This window comes from Manacus candei, unplaced genomic scaffold (genome assembly GCF_025592945.1).
Source record: "Manacus candei isolate 608988 ecotype Guabito, Panama unplaced genomic scaffold, ASM2559294v1 h1tg000097l, whole genome shotgun sequence".
Classification (NCBI taxonomy): domain Eukaryota; kingdom Metazoa; phylum Chordata; class Aves; order Passeriformes; family Pipridae; genus Manacus; species Manacus candei.
The window spans coordinates 1,357,261-1,383,655 of record NW_026138145.1 but is presented as its reverse complement, the minus strand read 5'-3'; the positions used below and the strand labels follow the sequence as shown (position 1 = coordinate 1,383,655).

At 43.5% G+C, this 26,395-nt stretch overlaps 1 protein-coding gene across 1 annotated transcript; it reads right to left on the bottom strand.

Moving 5' to 3' along the window:
- Positions 1-5,661: 5,661 nt before the first annotated feature.
- On the bottom strand, positions 5,662-23,809 carry NAA30 (N-alpha-acetyltransferase 30, NatC catalytic subunit). Its single transcript, XM_051768826.1, has 5 exons — positions 23,709-23,809; positions 22,441-23,412; positions 15,003-15,126; positions 12,896-12,951; positions 5,662-6,025 (listed from the first exon to the last, which is right to left on the bottom strand). Exons 2-5 carry the CDS (start codon positions 23,407-23,409, stop codon positions 5,888-5,890), a joined length of 1,287 nt encoding a protein of 428 aa, XP_051624786.1. The 5' UTR covers positions 23,410-23,412; positions 23,709-23,809; the 3' UTR covers positions 5,662-5,887.
- Between the last annotated feature and the right edge of the window lie 2,586 nt (positions 23,810-26,395).

Genomic DNA, 26,395 nt, shown 5'->3' with positions numbered 1-26,395 from the left:
AATCGCCTGCTTTGCAATTTTCCCTCCGATAAAACAACAGCAACAAAAAAAAAAACCTCCAAGGAGAACACTTTCTCTTTTTTAATCATATCCAGGCCCATTTCCTGTAATGAAGAACTCCTTTTCCAGCCCCAAGAGAGCAGTCCTTTGACTGTCACTCTCAGGCAGTGAGATAAAAATCTCTATTTGCAGAAAACGGCTCCGACTGCCATTTGTGGCTTGAACCGCTTCCCAATTTACTTACTTCTGGAGGCTGTTTACATTTTCAGACAGCCCAGCTCACTCATCCCCAACAAGCTCAGTTTATGGCCGTAAAAAATGCAGCTCTGTGCCAGCCTGGGGAGAGACTTCGGACCGAAGGCCACCGAGAGGTTTTGGGATCAAGTACTCGTGTGAAAAAACGGGGGGGAAAAAAGAAATCCTTTTTTCTGGTGAATTGCATCACTGACCAGCAGCACGAGGGCTGAACCTGACACTGCCATTCCTTCCCTGGAAAGCTGCAGGACCCCTGGATCAGCATGGAGAGGGAGAGGAAGGAAAGGAGGGAGAGGAGGGAGAACACCCCTGATTTGGCTGAAGAGCAGCTGGTTTTCTTCTCGACACAATGAGCTCCTCCAGCAGACCCTTCTGCTCCGAGTCAAGGAGGTTGGAGCACACTCAGAGCAACTCAGAAGCGACACATCAACCCCTCTCATCCAATGCATCAAACTCTGAGGGCTCATTTGTTCCTTCTTGCCAATATTAAAGACAAATTTTGATTTAGACTAAGAGCCTTTCCCATCCCTGGGGAGGGAGCCGTGGCAACACAAGAGTATTCAATTAGTTGTCTTCTCTAAATTACTCATGGAAAGGAGTGTGTCCACGTGGACAGAGCATGGATTAGCAGAGTACTATGTGGAAGGGACTGCATGGCATAATATAATAAATATAAAATTTGTCCAGGAGTTGGACTTCAATGATCCATTTGAGTCCCTTCCAACTCAGAATATTCTCTGTTTCTATATTATAGTAATTAAATATCAGTAACAATTTCAGCTTTGCATAAGTCTTTCTTACCTTAGCAATGCTGCTGAGTCACTTTTTCATCCTTCATCTTATTAGGAAAAAAAAAAAAAAGGAAGCAGCAGGTGGTATCTGAGTAGAAACCATTTCATATTAAGCTCCATATTCAATATTTAGTCACTGTCTTTTCTTTGTCACCTTCTCCCAATCTTCAGCACCCAAAGTGTTCAATTCAGTAGAATGGATTTTTTCTGCTTTTGCCTTTTTTTTTTTTTAAGAAAATCCCCGAAATTAAGGCATTAGCTGGTGCAGAAAATAGGAAAAACAACTATCACAAAAGTCAAAAAACCATTTTGGACAATTTTTTTGTAGCTCTCTGGGTTGTTTACATTGATGGATTATTTCAGATTTCCAGGATGGAACTTCTGGTTGATGCAGAGCTGAAATTTAAATCTGCATCCCCCACCTGGAGATTATATGTTCCAGCCACCTGCCAAGGGCCAAACATTTGGAGAATCATCATTAGAATAACAGAATCACAGAATGGTTTGGGTTGGAAGGGATCTTAACAACCATCCAGTTCCACCTCCTGCCACAGGCAGGGACACCTTCCACTACCCCAGGTTGCTCCAAGCCCTGTCCAACCTGGCCTTGGACACTTCCAGGGATCCAGGGGCAGCCACAGCTTCTCTGGGCAACCTGGGCCAGGGCCTCCCCACCCTCCCAGCCAAGAATTTCTTCCCAATATCCCATCTAACCCTGCCCTCTGTCACTTTGAAACCATTCTCCCCTTGTCCTGTCACTCCAGGCCCTTGTTCAAAGTCCCTCTCCAGCTCTCTTGGAGTCCCTTTAGGCACTGGGAGCTGTAAGGAATCAGAAAACAAACTGGAAGAAAAGACCTGGAGCTCCTGGTAGATGACCAGCTCTCTCCAGCAGAAGTTGGGTACAGCTTTCAGTGACCTGCACACCTCTCTCACACAGCCAGCCAGGCATGAATGAACCTTGCTGGCAAATTCTCAGGTTTTAGGAGCCTGGACATAAAGGTAGAGGGAATAAAGCACAAAGGATTTTCAAAATCCACAGGTTCCCCTGTATGCTTTTAAGAGAGAGTTCTCAACTCTTGCTTATTGCAACTGAAACAATGACCCCCCACTCCTTACCTTCCAGGAGAGTCCAGAGTGACCGAGTTAGTCATGACTTAATGGCCGTGATAAAAGGACCCATTTTAGTTCAGCTGTGACACTGATGTTCAGATAAATGATGTTCAAGGTGCTCCCAACACAGGCACAGAAATGATTCAATCAAGTAGCAATAAACAATTTTCTCTTGCAAAAATTTTTTTCACCTTTCCTAATCATAGAATCCTGGAATGGTTTGGGGTGGGAGGGACCTTAAAGACCATCTCGTTCCAACCCCCTGCCATGGGCAGGGGCACCTTCCACTAGGCCAGGTTGCTGCAGCCTGACCTTGAGCAAACGTGTGTTTGTATTTTGCAGACAAAGCAAAACAATCATTAGAACATTCCCATTCAAAAGGAAATAGATAAACAACTTAACCATTTATTTGACTGCATTGTATTTAGACAACTTGTACATTTCATAACCCCACTGTTTTTGTTCTCATCAAAAAGGATAAAGGGACAGAAGAATATAATCCACTCAAAACAGCAGTCCAGTATTTTGAGATACACTTGCTCTTCTCACAGATGCCCACCCGATACCTGAACTCCAACATAGCTTGTAATGTTTATACAAGACCTGAATTTTTTCCAACACAGCACTGAGTTGTAGCAACGTCTTGCAGTGCCCTGAAAAATAGTTTGTGACGTACGATGTGACGCCAATTCCGTGATGCCTTGAAGGTGATGAACCTGATTTCTTAAAGAAAAACAACATAATGCAAACATCCAGACTGACATGTCAGCCAGTAGCAACATCTGGGCAAATTTAAATATAAAAGCAATCAACTCCTTCGTTAAGATTTGTCAATGCAAAAGGCGAGGGGGGAGAGGACTGTGTTTTAGCAACAGACAGGAGAAATAACCAACTTTTCCTTGCTAGAGATTCCTTTTGAAAAGCTGTTTGCAAATTCAGGACTTCCCACTTGATATCCCAATCCCAAGCAACACAGAGAACAGATCTGTTTAGTCCGACCCAAGACATGCAGCTCCAGTGTCTTCGGCGGTGAACTGTGTGTGACACAGCAGCGATGGCAGAACCTTTCAGGCCATGTGCCCTTTGGAAAAAGAAGGGGAGACCTGCACCTATTTCGTGCAGTATTTTCAAAACATGCATGGCAACAGCTACTTCTTACAATAAACAACCAGAATTGTATTTGAAGTTTGCTCAGGGAGGATGGTTTTGGCAGCGAGAAGCGATTTCAGTTCACTTTCTAAGCTGGCTTTTGAATGTGAAGACACCCACGGCTTAAATATTAACCAATAGAAAAACTTGCCTGTCTGGCTTTTCAGATTTAAGCATCAGCAGACGCACAAGACAGCCCAGTTTGGAATTTGTGATACAAGTCCAACAGATGCTTGCAAGGGATGAAACCTCCCTCATCTGTCTCCTCAGCTCAAGCCACCCAGAGCTGTCGCTACATCCTGGACCACGGCTGAGAAACCTGACTCGACTGATTCCTTACCAACATTTAAGTCTTAACAATGATGAAAACTCCTGAAAAGCCATCCAGAAAAACTGGCAAACCTGAGGGATGGGGGGTAATAAAAGGTTTTTATCATGTCACAAGGCAGCAGTGGCAACATACAGGCTTTATGTTGACATGTCCTGGGAGCGACAGACTCCACTTTACAACTCTTGGTTCTGGGCACCCTTTTAAATATGAGTTTTCTTTACTGAGGGGAACAAGCCTCCTCGAAAGCACAGATGGTGTCTACAAGCAGAAAACTCAGAAGGGCCAATTTCCATTAAAAATCTTTATTTTCAAATACAACTCATGATTGGTACATGGTAAGAAACGTCCATCACCATGTGCGATTGGTCTGTGCAAAAGGCGGCTTTGCTTTAAATCCAGTTTTTCCTGCACAGGGCTCTTTTTCCCAAATGTTACTGGAGGTAGGGGTTTTGTTGGTTTTGTATTTTTAAGCGTACAGTAATTAGCAAAAAGGAAAAAAGAAAAAAAGAAAACAACCCCCGTGACTCAAACCAAACCCTAAAGGTAAAAACAAAAAAGTGTAGTAAGGCAAAGCTGAAGAGTTCGCTCGACTCCAGAGGATTCACTGAGAGTTCATCCTTTCCATCCCTGCACGGGCCATTCCCTTAAGAGTTGGAATCCATGATCCTTGTGGGTCCCTTCCAACTCAGAATATCCTGTGATATCTGGGATTACAGAGGTGTTTCTGTAAGTCAACTAATACCTTGGGAAAAAAAAACCCCAAGAAAACAACCCGACCCAACTGATTCATAGAGCTGGGCTGTGGAATCACATGGAACAAGAAAGCCTCGACACCTAATTACTGAAAAAAAACTGATGGGTGTTATAAAACTTCTGTGAGCCCAATTAAAGAGGGGGGGGGGGGAAAATATAGAGAAAAAACAGAGCAAGAGCAAATGGGAGAAAGAGAGAAAGGGAGACAGAATTCCTTCCCCGCTGCTTTGATTTTGGAGGGGAAAAAAAATCCCCCAATAATTTAGCTCATCTAAGTTTAGAGAAAATGAGAGCAGCTAAAAATGCATACGATACACCTTGAAATTTATTTCCAAGACCAAGAACCAAAGATTGAAGCATTTTAGAACACTGAAGCAAAGCAATCTGAAAAGAAAAAAAAATTTGTTCCGACTATCTTAAAATAGCTGTTTTTCAGAGCTTCTAGCAATAATTTCGATTAAATAAAAATCATACCAATTTACATTAATTTTCTATATCTTCTTTTAAAAGTCCCTCACTCTTTTAATGAAAAAAGTGCATCCAAACCCAGCAGAGACTCACTGGTGCCATCAGGTTCTCTTTTAGCAGCTACCCAAGGTTTTCAAAATAGCTCACACTTCTTGCTAGAAGAAGGGCCTTCCAAACCCTCGTTTGGGAGAAGTATCCAAATCATAAAAATCTGAAATAATTTATTATCAAATCCAGAATTTAAATAAAAGCAGAATTTGTTGTTTGTTTTTTTTTTCCTTGCAAAGACAATTGAAGAAAGCAAAAGAATAAAAGCATGCACTCCAAACTTAGAGGTGAAGACAAATATACTTATCTATACAGGCACTGGCAGACGCAATTTAATGGTTACTGTTACTCGTTGTAACACACACCCCACCCTACAATACATTTTTTCATTCACTAATCACTGAGGTACCAATATTTAAGAATGGAAAAAAATTCAATATTGAAAAATAAAACCTAAAATTGAAGCCTTTCTTTTTTTTTTTCTTCTTCTTCTTCCCCAGAAAACTATGGCAATTTCAGTATGAAATGTTAGTATACTTATAGAATTTTACAATCTACATTGGCTTTTTTGTGTGTGTGTGGTTTGTGGGTTTTTTGTTTGGTTTTTTTTTCTTTTTTTTTGAATTTTCTGGAACCAAAAGTGGCTTTCCCATACAGGTTCTGTGTATGTCAAGACAGTCAGTAATTGCAAATGAATGAACATCATCTTGGCTATCAACTGGCACATCTCTGGCTGGTACCAAAAGGACTCGGGAGTCGGAAAGAACCGGCTTTTAATTCGGAACAAACGCGCCATGCCAAAGTGCAACGAAAATGTGCGACACTCAATGGGACACTGACAGGTTGTTTGTTTTTTTTTTTAAGAGCTGCATGGGAATCACTAAGTCCACCTGCAAAGCAATTCTGGGAACAAATTGCTTGGCATGCAAAGGCCGACTCTGCGCTGCCGGGGCCGGCGGTCGCTCCCGTGGGATGGGCTCTCCTAACGCAGCCATAGTTTCAGACGCAGTGCATCAACTCCGTTTAAATAGTATCTGAACAGCCTCTTGTCTCGCACAAAACCAAGGTTTTCATAAAGTTTCAAAGCAGACTTATTTGTGATTTCTGTTTCCAATACGACCTTGAAGGGGAAAGAAAGAAAAAAAAAAAGGAAGAAAAGAAGCAGCGTTAGCTGAGTAGGTCGTGTTAGTTCAGTAAGCAAATGCAAATACACGACTACTGAACCCATTTCAAAGGTTTTATTTAAAGGTACCTTTATGAGCAATGAGTGGAATTAATTCCTTCTTACACTCTTACTTAATGAAGCAATATTTCCACATTAAGCTTCCCATCCCCACACTGGAGCTTCCCACATTTTAAAAAACCAGCAGTTAAACGACAACTGTAATTGTAAACAACACGTTGAGATTTTAGTTCTTGGCTGCAAATAGAGTTTCAGCTCACCACCTAATAACTGGGGTAAAGAACACATCAACAAATAAATCCCAAACAACCTCCATCTCCCAACATTCCCCCTCTCAAAAATACCCCACCCAAAATCCAAGCAACCACAGGTGAAGGTCCAAAACATACTCTGAACGAGCAACCGAACCTCTGCATGTTACAAAAACTTGGCATAGGAGGATTTGTTTATTTATTTAATATCTTTGACCTCTAAATCGTTAGATTTAGATAAAAGCTTCAGATTGATACCAGCTGTCAGATCCAATGTTTGCAAGGAGTACTTGCTCTCAGCACAACTACCACAGAATGGCCTGTGTTGGAAGGGACCTTAAAGATCATCCCATTCCAACCCCCTACCATGGGCAGGGACACCTTCCCTAGACCAGGTTGCTCAGGGTCCCATCCAACCTGGGTACCAACAAATACCCCAAACAAATCAGTATGCACACCAGGAAGAAAGAGCATCTTTTCCCATCTTTTTCCACCCTGTGTTGTGAGATCCCAGTTGCAAGACCATCTGTCAGTAATAACTCAGACCAAAACCAAGTAGAAGTGTAGCCCAAATTAAGCAAAGACCTGCAATTGCCCCAGAAGTCTCAAATGCAGGTAAAAACTACACTGGCATTAACAAGAAGTTATTTAATAAACTCAAGTATCTCCCTCTGAATTTTCTCCCTCTTTCCTTCACGTGCACTGGACAGAGCTCTGCCACAACTGGTGGATCCCAAACCCACTCCACATAATAAAAACTTGCTCTGCCTCTTTACTGCTGTCCAGCTCATCTCTTTAAGGATTCTGCTCCTAAGGACAGGTCCTGGTTGCACAAGAACACAGGCTGAACTAATGATGTGACTCAATTCCATACATCCCCATGGCAATGAACATTCACACATTAAACAGGAGCTGATGGTCACTGTGGAAGGAGCACAGAATGGAAATACAGGACCACAATTTCAGCCTGGATTAAGTCAATCTACTTTCCGGCCTCTGTGTCCCCCACTGCCTCCAGGCACACATTCCCATTCCCCCTCACATCTCCTGCCAGCTCTCCAGGTTGGTTGCTGAGCTCCTTCCAAAGCCACTTGGCACAAAACCTTTCCTTTTTCTCTCCATGGGGTTTGTTTCCTGCAGCCTGAGGAGTGGCTACACCGGTGTGGAAGAGGGAGGCAGGCAGGGTCTGCACTGGTCACCTCCACTGAGATTTGAAAATCCATTTGATGTATATATTTGACTCAGGTTTCAAGCTGCTCTAACCACATTCCAATGGATTATTCCACCTGTGATCCTCAGTGTGAGGATGTTGAAAGAACAATAAACAACCCACTGAACAATGTAAGACTTGGCAGTAGCTCGTTTTACAAAAAGGAACTAAAGAGTCACACATTAAAATATTAATCATTAGAGTTCTTAAATTACAGCAGGGCAGAGTTGTACACCTAAGACAACCTAATTCAATTCTTAGTCTTGTGGCAAGAATTAGAGATTGAATTTCTCTAGCTGGCACTTCACAGAGCACTACTACTATCAAGTCTTGTGACTTGATGGAGTACTCAACATCCTTATCCATTACAGTGGATAATAACTACTCATTTATAACTAATAATGGAAGCACAATAATTTTCCTGGAGAGTGCTATTTTCTACACATTTTACGGCTCCTTAATTCAAATTAAAAACAGAATATTAATGCCAGAGAGGAAATCTGACCCATGTAAATCCACCATGCAGAGGATTATTGGAATTCTTAGCTACAAATGGCATTCACTCTCCAAAGTTTAGTAACCTGGCACAGTGATATAACAAATCTCTATTCAACTGCAAGCTCCAACACCTTGCAATGCTAAAACCCTTCCAACACTGCAGGTGATTGAACTGAAGGGAGTGGTTAAATGTTGAAATACAGGTTTGTTGGAATCCCACTACCTGAGTGAATGCTCATCTTGAAAGCAAATGCAGGAGATTTGCTCTGGTATTTCTAAGGAAATCTCAGCACAATGAAAAGCAATTCCCTGATCTCAACATGCTGCAGCTAAAGACAGGTTTCTATTACCTAAACGGGACACACGGGCATATTTTATTCAAATTTCATTAGCTTTGTTTGGTGAAGAATGCACCTCTTCCTGTGTGAGATTTTCAATCAAGCTCCAAACCCTCAATCACTACATTTATTTCTGCCCTTCTGGGGTCGATTCTGCTGTACTCATAAGCCTGTTAAATCTCTGACAGCACAATCACATCCCCCCCTGGAGAGCAGCAAAGGACTGCATTTAACGGCATTTTCTGCTCAAGTTGCAACTTTCTGAAGGTTGTTACTTTCTCTTTTATCTTAAATTTCATAAACCTTTTAGCTCAACTATCTAATTTTAACTGGGTTTAGAAGCAAGAAATGTTCTATACTGAGAGTAGAGCGCAATGTTTCTTGCTACTACACTTTCATAGCTTGAATTTATTCCTAAACTGAAGATAAGTGGAGTGGTGAAGCCTTCTTGCTTCTTCAGTTCAAACTCTGAATGAATTCAAGTTTAAAAACCAAGGCATGGAAAGGATACAGCCAAACCAAATAAGCAAATGAAGGAAGTGCTCCCAGCACTCCCTATTCTTACTTTCAAGTCTGACACATCATCAGACTCAAGTTATGGGGGCTTGTCCAGTGTCCTTAATCAATTTAAAACTGCCTTAACTTTTAATGAAAGGCAGTACTCAAAATATAACACTTCATACTTTAGATGATTTATAGATTAAGGAAAAACTAAAATATTAATAATGTAATGATTTCAAATAGGATTCTATAAAAATACACATTTAATTTTTACTAGTGTGGTACTGAATTAGAAAGACACCAGTGTCAACCACTGGTGTGGTCAAAAAAAATCACTTCAAATCAATCTAAAGTTTCCACAGGAATTCAGAATTCCTTTTTATGCTCTACATTTTGCTTAAAAAAAAAAAAAAAAAGCTTTTAGGAGTCCCACTTACAAGGGTCTTACTTTTTATTAGTTAGCAGTTGCATGGTACATAATTTCAGTAATATGAGGTGAGTGAATTGTATGCAGATTAGTCTGTCATTTGTTACAGATGGAAAACCTACATATGAATGAACAACTCCTCCTTTCTAATTGTAATTAAGGGATGTAACAATTCCACAGGAAGGTCTTCAGCAGCACAATTTTGGAAAATTGCCTGTCAGTAAAAAACTAAGCAAATGTACAAAAAGCAGGCAGACAGCACCTTGCTGCAGTCAGCACACACTTTCCCTTTTTTAAACTGGGAGAAAAATCTTTTCACAGCTTTGGGGCTGGGGGTGAAACTATTCCCCTTCACCTGATTGACTTCCATAGTTCACCTTTCCTATGCAACCTGTGGTTATCCTAAATCACTGTGGCCTGTTGGAAACTCAGGGTGTTGAGAGTTCACTACCCCAAATATTAGAAATCATTAATATCAAATGCCCGAGAAAATCACAAAGGTAAAAAAAAAAAATAAAATAAAACCCAAAGATCCCTAAGTTTTGTTTGTAATGTTATATCCAGACACTCCAGCTCAAAGCAGGCTGCACTTTCTTCAGGCTTGAAGGTTATTTCTAGTTCACCCACCCACCCCCAACCTCAGATCACTTCCCTGGTTTCTATTCTAATGTAGGCCAGGGGCAGCTCCATGGGCAGCTCCTCCCCTCCACACGGATTCCATTCCAGCCAATTCACCTCCTCACTTACTCACCCCACTCACAGAAACCACCCCTGTGCAAGGATATTGCCTCAGCTTTGAGGGATGGAGCCCAGCACAAACTGCCTCTCAGGCACTGCCTGACCACAGCAGCTCACACTGTAAATCACTTGTTCCACAGGCCTGCCTTAGTTTATTCCCAGTAAAATTGCTTACAGGAAAGAAAAAAAAAATCAAATGTCCTTAATTGCTAAAATATTGGAATATCACTAAAATATTTGAAATGACAAATCACTACTGATGTGTGGCAAGATTTTCATCCATGGTGTTGTATAAATCCTTTATTTTTTCAGGATTCAATGGTGATACCTCAGAAGTCCAATTTATGATACTCTGAAGAGTAACACACTGAACATTTATCAGATTCTACGCCATAAGTTATTAAAATTAAGTCTATTTACTGCATCTATTCCATAATTAGATTGAAGGGAAGAGTTTCCAAGCAGCCTTTGGAAATCTTTCATGACACCCACAACTGCATATTTATGTTTTTAATCCTATTCCAAGCAGGTTTTAGAAAATAGCTTTTTTTATTTTGAACTCCAGTTCATCTTATCTCAAGTAGTAGCATCTTTTTATTTTCACCATGCTTCTGATTTCATTAAAAGATGTAAGAAAATACCTTAAGAGCAGCAGGGATGATTAAACTATTTACACACCTCACAGAGACAAATTACTGTGATGCCCAACTTCATGTTTGATCAGCTTTAAGCATCAATTAGTTAGAAACTGAACTCCTGAAAACTGTTGTAAAAAATGGTGAGGGCAAGAGTTGGACAGAGATTTTTAATGGGTGGCTTGTTGGATTTTTCAGATTGTGATCATGACTGAAAACTCAAGTGGTACAAGCAACCACCATCATTATTTTGCACTATGTGTATGTGGAGAAAGCCCATACTTGGTGGCAAATTTAAAAAAACCCATGAAAACATTGGCTGTTTGGTTGTGGATAACCTGTATGTGGAAAAGAACAACACAGATATAATAAATCAGTGTGGATGTGCCTCTGTTGGTGGCGTAGAACATCAATAAAATCCTCTGCCTGCACTCCACGCTCCAAAATTGAGTTCAAAATTCTGCACCAGCACAAGACTCAGCTGATGCAGAAGCCCCCAAAAAGCAGGACAGGAGTTTGGAATCGTCTTCCCACAAACAGGGTTACAGATTCCAAACTGGAAGTGAACCATGACTGCACCCACAGCACACACTTCAAGGAGTTTGAATTGTAGGGCCTTCAATTAAAGGGAACATGAACAGTATCTGAGAAATGCCCTCTGCCCCTAATCCAGAGCATTTATACAGCACCAGAGATGAAAATCTGTGACTAAGACTTAATGAGGCCTCACTGCAGACCAGCCTGCAACCCTTAGCACATTTACTGTATTTTTATGAAGATAAAAGCAGCTTAGAAATGAAGGTACATGAGAAGTAGCACACACAAATTCAGAAATCAGACAGTAATTACTGCAACTCAGAGCTTGAGCAGAAACAGCCAGTTCTACTCCTGACTGTCTAACAACAGTGGGCAATTCACTTCTCTGCATCTCAATATTCCAGCTGTGATGTGGACACCAGTCCTCAGTTATTTAGCCATTTTTTTAAATCTTGAATGCTCTAGCAGCAGCAAATCAACTCAAAACCACAGTGGAAAGCAACGGGGAAAACAAGCAAACCAACCTTTTTTTGATTAGTTCTCTGTAGCAAGTAGTAAAAGAGGTTAGAGCAAGTGTTGCATGGCATGAGAGAAGCAACAAGCTAAAACAAAGAACTTTAAAGAATTACAGGCTGAACTGTATTGCCCCAGCATGACATCAATTAGACAGGGGGGGGGAAAAAAAAAGACACCAGTAAGTAGAGTCATGAAGGAATCTGAGGGGAAGAAGAATAACCACGATGAATGAAGTCAGAACATATCCAGGGATGCTACAAGAGGCAACAAGTGGAAAAACAAACAGGAGTATGTGCCCAGAAGTCCTGTGACACAAACTGTAGCTTTGCATAAGAAACTTCACCACAGGGCAGGGGGACAATTGAGGGAGCAGTTGAAAGGAGATAACAGAGAGATCAAAGGCTCCTTAACTGTGACACACTGAAACGACCCAGTGCTCACCCTCAGGAACAAGGCAACAATTGCATTGTGCCCAGGAGATGGGAGTCAAAGGGACAGATAACCTGATTAAGGAGGATGGATGTAGGGAGAGCTCCTCTCAAGTTAAACATGGTGCATAGAGACAGACAGTTTCTTTATATATAGAGAGAGAGAGAGAAAAAGAGTGGGGACTGTAATGTGGTAAAAGACTAACAACATTTAGGCCAGGGAAAGTTTGACAGGCACTTTCCTTCCAAGTTTTTGTTGACATGCTAAATCACTCCAGCTCTGTTTGTGCTACCTAATAAGCTGTGCAGTGTCAGAACAGGCTGGTGACTGGGATCAAACCACACCGCAGCACCACAGCACACACTGTTCCAGGGGCAGGACTACACACAGTTCCACCTTACACTGCCCAGCAGCTCCTTAAACTGGAGCCCGTGGAGGAAAATGTGCCTGGGAGGGAAGGCTGAGGCAGCTTCACAAAGTAAAACAAAACCTGAAACGTTGAATTCCAGCACTTATGATAAATTTAGAAAATCCATCTCCTATTTGTGCCATTTCTTTTATTCTGAGGAACTTCTTACCAAGTTTGCCACCTTTTATTATAAAGAACTTCTTACCATTTCTCACCTTAAAAAAAGTCCTGTGGAAGAAAAACCTGTGAAACCAATACACACATAGGAGAATGCAAACCATTTACATTATGAAAGTTTTTGATTTAGAAAAATCTTACCTCGTCACAATCTCCTTCAACCATAGCATAAATAGCTTTCTTAACCAAGTTTGTACCTGAAATACAGATTTAAGTGTCAGAGTTGCAGTGCAAAAAAAAATGCTGGTTTATATATGACTAAAGTGTGGTACCTACACTAAAGTGTGCTACCTACATGACATGACACCTGGGGAGGGCAGGGAGGAAAAGAAGAACACAAGAAGTTGCAGTCAAGCTGCAGCCTCGAGTCTGAACAATAAAATAATCCTTGAAGTTATCCAGAGACTCAGCTTAAGTGCAAGATTCTTCTAACACGAGGATATTAGAAACAGGCTGCTATGCTTAACACAGTGTTATATATAGCCTTCCAAGATGTGATTCATTCCTTTTTGTTGCATTTAAAGGCAAAATCTGCTGGCGTGCAGTTGAAGGACATTCATCTTCCAAGGGAATTTCCTCTTACTAAAACAAATACTTCTATTAGTAACAGAACTTATGAAACCACTTTTCTTGTGGCTCACTCCCCTCTGGATTTGCTAGGATCTAATAATACTGTTGAAGCCCATCCCTTCCCCTCAGTCAAGCATTAATTTAATTTTTTTTATCATTATTTTTTTCATCTATTTCACAACAGTTCTACAGATGTAACATCCCTACCTGTCTGTAGAATTGGGGTGAAATTGAAAGTTGATTTCAAAGTTATTAGTGGAAAAAACTGCTGTTCAATGAAATTGCATAAATCTCACTTCCATAAGAAGGCTAAGGAAAAGGAAAAAAAACCCCAAGGAATCTAGGGAATGTTGGAAAGTATTCTCAGCACTTTAATCAATTAAGATTTTTCATTGAATATATGATAAAACTGTACTACATTTAAAGCAGATCTTCAGATTAGCAGCACACTTTGAGAAACAGCAAGGTGGCAAATGTAGGAAAAAGTCAACATATATAATGCTAAAGTAAGCAAGGCTTTAAAGATAAATTCTATTTATACAATTCTAACATAACCAACTGACTAAAGGGAGGGAAAAATCTTGCAGAGATCTTCATAATAACAGCATTAGCTCTTATTTACTTATGAATCCAAGCACCTGCAATTAAATTATGGCAGACTCCTTCATGACTCAGCTAAAAGCAGAGACAGTGATTCCTCAGTATCCTTCTCCCTCTGCTCCACTACAGAAACCAACAATGGCTTTTGAATTTGCACTGGAGAGGAAAAAAAACCTGCACACGTTTGAACAGTCATGATAATACATATACTGCAAGTTTCTTGAAGGTTATTTTTTGAAGAGAGCAAACACAGTGGTACATTCTGCAATGTATCACTGTATTTTTCAATTGGAAGTTATTTTCTGTCCTTAATCACAGAAGTATGAGCTGTTCAGTATACATGAGTGGTGAAGCACATTTTAAGTTTTAATGCTGACGTCCATGTTTTAAGTTAAAAACATGTTCCAAAATGTAATTTCACAATAACCAGCACAAAAAAATTAAGCTTCATAAGAACAAATCTTTAATTAAGCCAACCTGGATAACTGGTGTCAGAATGAAAATCCCTTCATCGGGGCAAAACTGATTAATGAGGGAGGGCAAACTCCCTGCCAAGAGTGATTTCTTTACCAAGGAACTTCCCAACAGAACAGATCTCCATTTCAATCATGCAAGTAACAATACACAGCTATTTTTCTTCACTTATTAATACAATAATGAGCTCCATACAATTCTCCCCAATGGGCAATATATGCATAATTTATAGGGAGAAGCCAGGGAATAAGTTCACTGAAAAGAAGAGCCTGAACATAACATGGAAATACAGTGATGAGGGTACATATAAAAACACAAAGCAATTCCCACTGGTGTTACTTGACAGGGGTAATAGGCAGAGGTCAGGGGCTGCTGCCTGCGTTTCTTTTTAGCTTTATCATATCCCAGGTGTGAACCTCAAAGGGCATCTCAGGTTATTTTAACAAAGTCAGAGAGGCCACGGGGGAGCTCGTGTGGTTGAGTAAGTCAGGGATGACAGACAGACAAACCACCAGTTCAGCTCAGCTTAAATCTTCATGACAGCTACAGTTATCCCAAAGACAGGATTTGAATAAGAACAAAAAAAAAAAAAGGCTTTTCTTACCAATTCCTTTTCTTCTGTATTTGGAATCCACTGCTAACATGGCTATATAACCTCTGCGGAACATCTTTTTGTGCATATCCAGCTTGCAGACGATGGCACCTACACACTCCTCCCCTACCATGGCCTTAAAGACAAACAGACATTCTCAGTTTGGCATCTCCAGTGCCACCAAAAGCAGTAAACCAAGTTCATTTTTTAAGTGAAACAGCCACAAAAAACCTTGTTTCTATAAAAAGGCTACGAAAAGATAGTGAAATGAATTTTAGAAATATCTCAAAAAATATTAATATCAGTAAAAGACTCTTATTTCTTTATTACATTCCAATAAACTTAAAATTAACAACCAGTGAACTGTCCTGGAGAGAACCACATTTCACAAAGTCTACAGGCAAGAACACGTGTGATTGAAAGGGGAAATAAATAAAATAAAATACCAGGTTAAGGCATAAATCATCACCCTTTCACATGGGCTTCTGCAGAGGGGGAAAAAAGTCCATTCCTATTTTATACCAATCTGAATTTTCCTGCACGAGGGCTGTGGTAGATAACATGCTTAATTTTTGTCTGGTTTTAATGTCAAGGCCACAAAGGAAAAGTGTTGCTGCATTTAATCTTTGGAAAGGGTAGTTTTCAGTCATCTGACACCAGAGAACAAACAAAAAAGCACAGTTAATTTCACACACTTTTAACTATTCAGAGGTTTCATTTGTTAAGAGCTGTGCACTGGAATTAATCCCAATGGCATTGTCACAGGATCTGTGGTCAAGGAGATGTAGTCACTCTGAAATATCAAGAAAAACCCCAAAAAGAAAAGAACCCAAACACTTATCCAAGCACTTGCCCTGTGTTCAGCAGAATTTTACCATGAAATAGAAAAAGAAAAACTGAGTCATGAGCATGAGGGATTAATGACATTATAACCTGCAGCAGTAACACCGAGCAATGTTCAGAGCAGGACAGTATCCAAGGGGAGGAGGAATTCCTGGGCACTCAGAAAAGATGGGCAGACACAAAAAGAAACTCCTAACTGTACACAGGGGTGTCTAAAGGGATGCACAGACAGACCTGTGTCTGCAGGGGGAACCAGCCTCGGGTTCAAGTGCAGCAGCTAAACCGAGACTACAGCACATGATTGGCACAAGCATGTGCTGGCACAGAGTCTGGATAATCCAAGTTTACAAGTGTAACACATGCCAAATAAAAAACACTTGCTAGAGCCAGTGTTGCCAGGGCTCAGAGCAGCCCACCTGTGAACCCAGAGCTCCTAAGTCTAAGGATAAACTGTATAGTCTCCAAACACCTGAACCTTTTTGTACACAGCTTTGTGGGCTGAAGCTCCCGCAAACAGAAGGTTCCTTCATGCAGGTTGTCCTGCAGGCTCACACACACAGGCTCTTCACCTCAAAAAGAAGAATGTCTTGGAGCATCTCCACCTGGATGGTGGGTTATTAACCAGGTTAGCAACTAGGAACTGTATCAAAGGTGAAATGAAGCAGCCCAAAATGTACAAGCTGCAGTTCCAAAGCCCTATGATACAGCATGATCTTAACTCCATTTCTAATAGAGTTGAAGCAAATATAATTATTGCTAAGTTTTTATTTGGCAGGAAAACAGGTTTTTAGCAGTATCCAAGAACAACCCTGAGCAATCTAACAAGTGATTTTTTAAAACAACAAACAAAAGCTGCAGCATGATCTAACTGGACTGAAATACCCTAAGCAGCCCTTCATTTGTTCCAAAACACAGTTTATTCCATAGAAAAGAGAAGCTGTACTTATACTAGAGCTGTGTATGCAAAGTTTCAGCTCAAGGCAAGTTCTGTATCTCAGCTCAGACCTGAGAAAACCAGGGAGTTAAATAAAGAGTATCTTCAGCCAGACTGCTCAGAACATTGCTATAATTATGCAGACTACCTAGATGTAATCTTATACCTCACCAAAAAAAAAAAAAAAGCACACCACAAACCAGCATGTTATAGTTATGCTTTGCCCTCGAGTGAACACGTGCAAACTGTTGATCCTGACAGTTTTACGTGGAGAATTTTTAAGATTTTTTTTCTTTTTACATACTTCAAGAGTAGTGACAATCTGGACACTCTGCATATCTGTGTTCCTGCTTGTTCAGGGCACTTTTCAGGAACGTTCTGTTCATGAATCATATATTTAAAATGCTAAATGAACAGCAAAGAACTTTGGTTTAGTAATCAAAGAAGCAAATACCCACTGGTTTTACCACTGCTGCCAGAGAGCTGAATAAAGAATGACTTTGTTACCAGTTCCCCAAACACTTCAATCTATTTCTCTGTCTTCAGGCAGGTAAATCTGGCAGTAAATCTATGGCTGTTCCACCCACAGAGGGAGTGCTGCATTTCCACCTCAATTTGAGGGGGTTTTTTTTGTTGCCTTCTCTCTCCTTTCTCCTTCTCTCCAACCTTCTGCAGAGCTGGAAATGAACCTCAACTGTGATGTGAAGCTTCGTAATTAATTTCCTGAGGAAAGTTAAACTGGGTAAATAAAAAAAAAAAACAGACTGAAATAGGGAGAGTGAGAAGGAGAGAAAAAAAGTAGCTCCCACACAACACCATTTATGAAGAGATAAGCATGGGCCAAATTTTCTTTTCACGTATGAGAGGAGTTCTAAATGTAAAAGTTCCTACAAACAGCATCGAGCCCAAGTCACTATTATATATCATAAAACCCACAGAGTACTATAAGATCTACTTCAATCCTAAATTATTAGTAGCAGGATTAACATACATGAATCCAAATCCAGTATTTGCATCAACTTTGTGCCTATGAATAAGTTTAAATGTTTAAAACAAACTAGATTTTAATATACTGGAAGAGTTAGTACAGAAACGTCTGTAAATCAGCAAGAACATAACTTGTCACAAAATCAATCAATTTGTACTAATTTCATTAGCAAAGATGGCATTAAGTCTTTCAAACTCAGAGTATGCATTTAATACCCAGATCCTGGGACTTCTGTTCCTATTTAAAGAAGATTAAAACAAGCAACTGGCCCCAAATGGGAAGTATTTTAAATACTTTACAACTCAAACACGGTAGAACCTGCACTACTGCACCACATTTTCCTTTCACACCTGCACCAAAATCCATCCCTAAGTATCCCAGACATAGCTCTGTAAGAACTGGCTTACATTTAGGGATCATGTTACTGAATGCCATTAGAGGATACATTCAGGCTAATGGATTTAACCTCGGGTCTGGCACTTCAGGCAGAGCTCTTCCCGAAACTGGGCAAATCACTCCATCCCCCTGCTCCCACTCTACAAAACTGGACACCAGTAATTCCCTCCTCCCATGCAAGGGACTCCTTCTCCCACTGCTGGAATAACCACACTGGCTCCTGTTCCCTGCTCAGGTGCTGCAGTGACTGGAGTTTTCACAAAGCCACCAACAGCCTGTGTCTTAAACCATGATCACTCCTAAAAACAAACTGGAATACAGAGTTTGCAAACTGGGAATGAATCCTATAAAACTTCTTCCTACATCTGCCACGTCCAACTTCTCAGACATTCTCCCAACTTTTCCAGTTTTCCTTTCATGCCCCGGGTTTTCCACGACTGAAAAACAGGGATGGCACATCACCAGTCTTAATTTCAACACTAAGTACACTGGGACTCTCAAATAAAATCCAATTTAAAGAAAAAAAATGCAAAGCATTAACATAAAACAAGATCTTAACTGCAGTCATTTAGGATTTGCAACACATCTAAAACCACTTACATGGAATTAATAGGTTATTTTTAAACTTGTGAAAGTTTAAATTATAAATGCTGCTATAGCTGGTGGTAAAGCTAAGAATCCAATAAAAGCACAGATTTTCCAGATTTTTCTTAAAAGGCAGCTGAATGGTGCAGTGAATTACAGGAGAGGTTACAGCACTCAGCCAGAGCTCAGCTTTTATTACATCCTGCCTTATCCAAACCCTGGCACAGAGCAAGGTTTCCTAAGCTCACCTCTCCCACGCTGAAGGATTTGGAGAACAATTTTCTGAAATATTTAATATACCAGTTTTTAAATACAGGTTTGAGAACTTTCACACTGCTAAGACTAGAAGCTGCAAAATAAACCCACTTTAAAAGGAAGCTACAACTTTGAAAGTGCATTTACAATCATTGTGGGGACAAAGATGTGGTGACGCTTAAAAATACTCCAAGGGAAAGACAAGATCCCCCTTTCCCCTGTCAGTTTTTGGCTGGTTATCATGGGTAATTTGAAAATAAACTGGGCTGACAGAGCTCCTGGGAATAAGTAAAAAGCAGGTATTTTACAGAGCATCCACACCTAACACACAGTGCAAACCTGCTCTCCCAAAGACAGGTGAAACCTGAGTTTAAACAGACAGCTGGAGGTTCTCGGAATCACAGAATGGTTTGGGATGGGAGAGGCCTTAAAGACCATCTAGTTCCAAACCCCTGCCATGGACAGGGACACCTTCCACTAGAAATTTATAGAAGAGGAAGTTATTAACTTGCAACAGCTCAGTTGCTGCAGTGCTAGCCCTGAAGTCAAGAAAAGTTACACAGGCAAATCTGACATTAAAATTAACAGGGTTTTAAGATTCCCAGTATCTCCATGTCCTTTTAAAGTGGAATATGAACTTCTTTGAGTGTACAGTTAGGAAGTGGTTTGATCCAGCACACTGGTGACCAATTAGCATTGGTCCTGTGCCTTTCCCCCCCAGCTGTGCATCCTCACCTCTTCTCTTGCACCAGGGCCTGGGACATCCTACATGAATATATTTGGAGCTCTTAACCCAGAGAACATGACCCTAAAACATATATAAACATACACACTTATAAAAATATTGTGGTGGGAGGGCTATCTTGGCTTCCCAAATCAGAGAAACACAAGGGCTAGCACAAGCCAGGAAGAGGGAGTTGAACAGAAAGGAAAAGCTGTGGCACTTTGGGTTGCACCAGCCATTAAAGCAATATTGCAACTTGCTGAGTTTTGGCTTGGCCTTTAGAAGTTTCCAACCCAGGAGATAAAAATCACCAGGCATAAAGTTAATAATGCCCCCAGAAAATAGGTTTGCATTGTCACGATAGGAAAATGATGGTCCACTGCATAAAACATCAGCAAGGGCCAAACGCTGATTATTTCTGGAAAATACACATTCCATCTCCAATCTCAATGGATTTGTACTTTCCCCTCACAGGGAGGGAAAAGGAAAGGTGCCCATGGAACACAATGAAGACAGGTGAGGATGTACTGGAAGATTTTAAAAATGGTGATGGTGAAATTCAGCAAAGGAATTGACTGAACCCTTACAGATCTTTTTTCAAATACAATCAAATCACAGGCCAAGCCCTTTTCCCAAGACAATCAAAACCCAACCAAAACCTGAAGCCAGAAGAGAGTGAGGCCACAAGGCATTAAAGACAAATGATTCTGTGAGATCAGGCACTAAGCTTCTCATTCACCATCCTGACACTCCTCCTGGTAATTGGAATATGCAGTCCCTGACTGAAGATAAATATTTTAAAGGGACTTAGCAGTAGTTCAGGAATCCATTAACTGCAGGGACGAGTTAAATATTATAGAAGATAAAGTCTTCAAGAAAACCTCTAAAAAACAACCTTAAAACCACTAAAACCAGTCACAAAAAACCTCCATGAAACTTGACTCAGCAAACTGCAAGACTTTCCAATTATTAAGGAGATGACAATCTGCAAGCTTTAGACACTCACAGCCATATATTCTTCTCTACAGTTTTATGTACTTTACATTGTGCCCATCTTTCTAAAAAGAATGGCAAATACACTGAGTTCAGGAAAAGTTTTGTTGACTCTTTGAGGCTGTCAAAAAGATGAAACTGTCACTACAAAACAAGCTGAAGACACTTTCTCTTCCTTGAGTGATATCTCATTCTTTGAATGCACTTATTAGAAATCATCTGTTTTAGTGCTCTGTCAAACAACTTGTCATTGCTCTTTTCATAACAAAATTCTTCAGTCATTCCCCGACAAAAAAACCCCATAATGATTTAAAATCTAAACAAGTGCACTGTGATCTCAGAGTATCCAACCTTGCCAGTGATACACTTGATGCTCCAAGTGTGGACTTTTGCAGCTCAGGAGCATTTTTCTCTCAGTATGAGGTAAATCAGTCACACACAGAGCTCAGTGCTTGAAAAGCACCACTGTGCTCTGCTCGGCATCCTTCTAATGGCAAACATGACTTTGCATCCAACAATGCTCTCCAATATTTTCATATTCTGTTGCGTTCCAGAAGGTAATGCTTTGCTCAACTTCCTATAAGCCTACTGTGTTCCCTCTGCAGGGTTTTAAGAAGTACAACTCTGAAAATCCTCCTATAAATCATACAAATCCTCCTATAAATTATACCAGATCCTAAACCAAGAACATTCAGGAAGTTTAGGGCCAGATGGGCTCCATTAACCTCACCTCCTCTACTCGCTCTATCAAAATTTCACAGAGATAGCCCTGAACTGGAAGGTGTCCTGGCTCTGGGTAAACCAGACCTTTCAGAGAGGTGTCCAGCCTTGATTAAAACATCAAGGGCTAAGAATTCATCATTTACCTTAGCAAGGAAGTGCCACACACTCCCCAAAACGTTCTGTTGTGCAGATGTAAGTGTTCCTATGAGTAAATCAAACACAGCTAAGCTCTTGCTATGCCCAGACACCCCTCAGGCCAACTTTCTTACCCTTGTGGATGAATTATCATCCTAAAAGCAGCTGAGACACAAGAAGTGCTAAACATTTAGGAAGGCAGAGGGAGGGGCAGCTAAACCAATCTTTCAGTAGTGCAGCAGGAAGAACGAAAAACTACATAGATTGTTAGTACAGGGAGACAATCTGAGCAACACGAGGATTTCTGTGAGCACTATCACACCTGTAAAAGCAACACAGCTGGACCTGTCTTTGTCAAAGCAAGCTCACAGATCAAAAAGTCTGCTAAGCCTTTCACAGTTCCTCTCCACCTACCACTTACCATTTATGTGCCAGCCCTGCTTTAGTCAGTTTTAAAGCCATTGTGCAAGAATCACTAAGCAGTTGTTGTAAGGCATTAGTGGACTAAGTACTTTCTTTTTCAAATCCAAACCCAGGAACTGAGAGAGAATAATAAAATGAGCTACCAAAGGTCACAAAAGTCAATGTCAAAACCCCGATTAGAAGCCTTGGATTTCTGGATCCCAGCCCTGTGCTCAAACCCTTTCCTCACCACTTAAAACACGTGTTAACAAATGCAGGAACTTGGGGCATTGCTTTACTTACACATGCACAGGTCACCAGGGGACAGGTACTTCCACAACAGCTTGGTTTTATCCACAAAGAGATTATTTAAAGTATTTCCACAAACCCTTCCATCCTCTCCTCCCCAGCCCCAAACCACTCCCAACTCCTGCCCTCCCTGCCACCCCTCCGCCTCCCCTCGGGCACTTACCAAAAAGCAAAGTTGTGGCCAGTTGTGGATAAAATACCTATAAGTGTAAATGGAGTAGGGTTCAGACAGATCTTTGGTGATCAGTCTCATGATATCGGGCATCTGCAGCTCTGACTCGTACTGGACGTATCGTATCGTTAGGTCCTCCTCGGGCTGACAGTCCGTTCCCGAGCCTTTCAAACTGCAGGCAGCCGCTAAGGACCCGGAGAGAAGCTGCAGGGACTCCTCCTCCTCCTCCCCTCCTTCATCCCCCTCCTCCTGCTCTTCCTCCTCCAAGCCAGTCTCTCCCGCCAGCCCATTGCGGGCTGCAGTCTTAGCAGCAGCAGCAGCGGTCGCGGTGGTGGCAGCAGGCTGGCTCCTGTCCCCTTTTCCAGGGGGGGAAGCAGCAGGAGGAGGAGAGGGTGCAGTCCTTCCCTGGGGAGGGAGGTGGTTGGCGTGGGGGGCCGAGCAGGGCGCCGCGGCGGGGGCGGCGGCGGGGGGCGGCTGCTGCTGCTGTCCCGAGCCCATTGTTTTGCTGGCTCGCTTGTTCTCCAGCCCCTCGGGGGCCGCCGCGGCCTCCGCGCCCAGGATCTTGCCCTTGAGGGAGGCCCGCAGGTGCCGCAGCTCGGGGCTGATGAGGCCGTTGAGCTGGTGGTTGTGGTGCGGGGGGTGGTGGTGGCGGTGGTGGTGCCGGTGCTGCGGGGCCCCCTTGTCGCCGCTTCCTCCTCCTCCTCCTCCTCCTCCTCCTCGCTGCTGCTCCCGCTCCCGGCCGCCCGCGGGTCCCTCCTCTTCCTCCTCCTCCTCCTCCTCTTCGGCCTCCTCGTCCTGGGCGCCGGTGCAGGCGGCGGCGGCGGCGGCATAGGAGGCGGCGGCGGCAGCGGAGGAGGAGGAGGAAGCGGCCCCCCCTCCTCCTCCTCCCGCGGGGAAGGGGGAGAGCGTGTCCCCCTGCGGGGACAGGACGCTGCTAGGCCCCGGCGGAACCTCGGCCATGTCCTACGGGAGAGACCGACACAAACTCACCGGGGAGGAGGAGGGGGCGGCGGCGGGGGGCGCCAGGCCGAGCAGGGGAGACGGGGAATGGGGGAAAGGGGGGGGCGCGGCGGCCTCACGGGCCGCGCTCGGCGGGGAGCGCGGAGCGGAGTGGGGGGGGCGCGAACAAAGGCACGCGCGGTGCCCGGGCCGCGCCTCGCCGCCCCGCCAGCGCCTGTGCGGGCCGCCCCGGTGCCCCCAGGGGCTCGGGCGGGGCCCGTCCCGGCTCCGGGCCGGGGTCCCCCCGCCGCCCCACTCACCGCCCGCCCGGGCCGCTCCCGCTCCGCCGCCGCCAAGCGCGGCCGTAAAACACCCGCCGACAGCGCCGGCCGGCCCCGCGCGCGCGACGCTTCCGCGCTTGGCGGCGGCGCCTGGTGACGGAGGGGCGGGGCCGGGAGGGGAGGGGCGGAGCCGCCGCGGTCGGGCGGGGCCGTGTGCAGAGAGCCCTCAGAGGGCGCGGGGAGGGGAGAGGGGGATACGGGGGTCCGGGATTGGGGATACAGGGGCAGAGCGAGGCAGGGATACACGGACAGAGGGAGGCAGGGATACAGGTGTACGGAGACACAGCGATAGAGAGATACAGGGATAGAGGGACACGGGGATGCAGGAACACAGGCATGTAGGGTTAGAGGGATACAGGGATAGAGGGACACAGTCACGGAGGGACACAGGCATACAGGGACACAGGGATACAGGGACACGAGTATACACTGACACAGAGATACAGGGATATAGGGACACAGGGATACAGGAATATAGGGACACGGGTACAGGGATACAGGGACAGAGGGACACAAGGGTGGAGGGACACAGCGAAACAGGGACAGGGATACAGGGGAACAGGGATACAGGGGAGCAGGGATACAGGGGAACAGGGACACAGAGATACAGGGGAACAGGGATACAGGGGAGCAAGGACACAGCGATACAGGGACAGAGGGATACAGGGAAACAGGGATCCAGGGACAGAGGGACACGGGATTATAGGAACACAGACTCACAGAGACAGAGTCGATCACTGAATCACAGAGATTCAGAGACACAGAGTCACAAAATCGCAATCAATTGAGTTGGAAAAGACCTCTGAGGTCACCGAGTCCAACCTATGACCTAACACCACCATGTCAACCAGACCACAGCACTCAGTGCCATGTCCAGTCTTTCACAGAATCAGAGAATCACAGAATATCCTGAGCTGGAAGGGACCCACAAGGATCATCCAGTCCAACTCCTGGCCCTGCACAGGGCACCCCAACAATCCCACCCTGTCCCTGAGAGTATCATCCAAATGGTCCTTGAGCTCTGGCAGCCTTGGGGCTGTGCCCACTGCCCTGAGGCGCCTGTTCAGTGCCCAACCACCCTCTGGGGGAAGAACCTTTTCCTGAGATCCAACCTAGACCTCCCCTGACAGAGCTGCAGCCCTTCCCTTGGGTCCTGTCCCTGGTCCCCACAGAGAAGAGATCAGTGCCTGCCTCTCCTCTTCCCCTCATGAGGAAGGTGCAGATTGGGATGAGATCTCCTCTTCACCATCCTCGTGGCCCTCCTTTGGACACTCTCTAATAGCTTAATGTCTTTTTCCTCAAACACCTCCAGGGATGGTGACTCCACCACCTCCCTGGGCAACCCATTCCAATGTCTAATCACCCTTTCTGTGGAGAAATTCTTCCTAAAGTCCAACCTAAACCTCCCTTGGCACACCTTAAGACTATGTCCTCTCATCCTGCCCCTGGGAGCAGAGCCCGACCCCCACCTGGCTCCATCCTCCTGTCAGGGAGTTGCAGAGCCAGAAGGTCCCCCTTGAGCTTCCTTTTCTCCAAGCTGAGCCCCCCCCAGCTCCCTCAGCTGCTCCTCATGGGACTTGTGCTCCGGACTCTTCCCCTTCTCTGCACTCACTCCAGTCCCACAACGTCCTTCCTGCATTGAGGGGCCCAGAACCGACCCCAGGATTCAAGATGCCACCTCACCGGTGCCCAGCACAGGGGCACTATGTGTTACCATCTGTGCTGTTTTGTTTGATCACCCTGAGCCTGACCAGGCATGGGCGCTGCCCACAAGGACGCTGCCAGCGGTGGTTAGTCTGGGGACAGGTGCCAGAGGTGTTTTGGTGACACTCTGTTGCAGATCAGACTGCAGGAGTTCTTGCTTTTCCTTCCAAAAGCAGCGTGAGGGACATCATTCCTGTTTGGATAGGCCAAGGCAGGCCTTGGGCTGCACTTGTGTGACTGATAACAGTGGAAATTCGACAAGGCTGAAGGAGGTCTCAAACCATCTCTGCCTTGAATAATGTCTTTTAAGAATGTTACTAGATATCACAGCAACAAAGTCCTTTAGATGTGAAGATTCTATTAATGTGCACACAAGGATCCTCAAAAATGCAGAGTTTTTTTCCTTTTTTTTTCCTTTTCTCACATGAAGATTTGCAGTGCCCTTTTAAGACTTGCTTTCATTTGCTACAGTTATTTTTCATGGAAGTGACAGGTCTGGGCTTAAAAGGAAAATCCAGCAACTGCTCTACGTGTCCTAACAGGATTCTTTAATTAGGAAGAATAAATAGTGTGGAGTTATAGGCTCCTGTTTATGAACTGCTGAGGGCTGAAGGAAAATGGGAAAAGATTAAAAGACCTGTTGGAAAGTAAGGGAATTATAAGGCTTTTTTTCAAATTAACTAATGATGGAAATACTTGAATTTTGAGAAAGAAATGGGTCTCTCTATCCTTTAAGATTTACTTATTCTTTTCCAAGGCTCTAATTCCCCATCCCTGGAAGTTCAAGGCTTGGAGCAGGTGGAAGTGGTCTAGTGGAAGGTGTTCCTGCCCATGGGAGGGGGTTTGGAACTGGGTGATCTTTAAGGTCCCTTCCAGGCCAAACCATTCTAAGATTATTCTATGATTCAGAAAGATTATCGCACATTGTCTCTATCCCTGTTGGCTTTGTGTCCTGCAGTTGC

Coding starts and splice junctions, on each gene's coding strand:
- NAA30 (XM_051768826.1), bottom strand. CDS start 23,409: ATGGCCGAGGTTCCGCCGGGGCCTAGCAGCGTCCTGTCCCCGCAGGGG. Junction 12,952..15,002: donor ATACAGAAGAAAAGGAATTG/GTAAGAAAAGCC, acceptor TCTGTATTTCAG/GTACAAACTTGGTTAAGAAA. Junction 6,026..12,895: donor TTGAAGGAGATTGTGACGAG/GTAAGATTTTTC, acceptor TTCCCCTTCAAG/GTCGTATTGGAAACAGAAAT.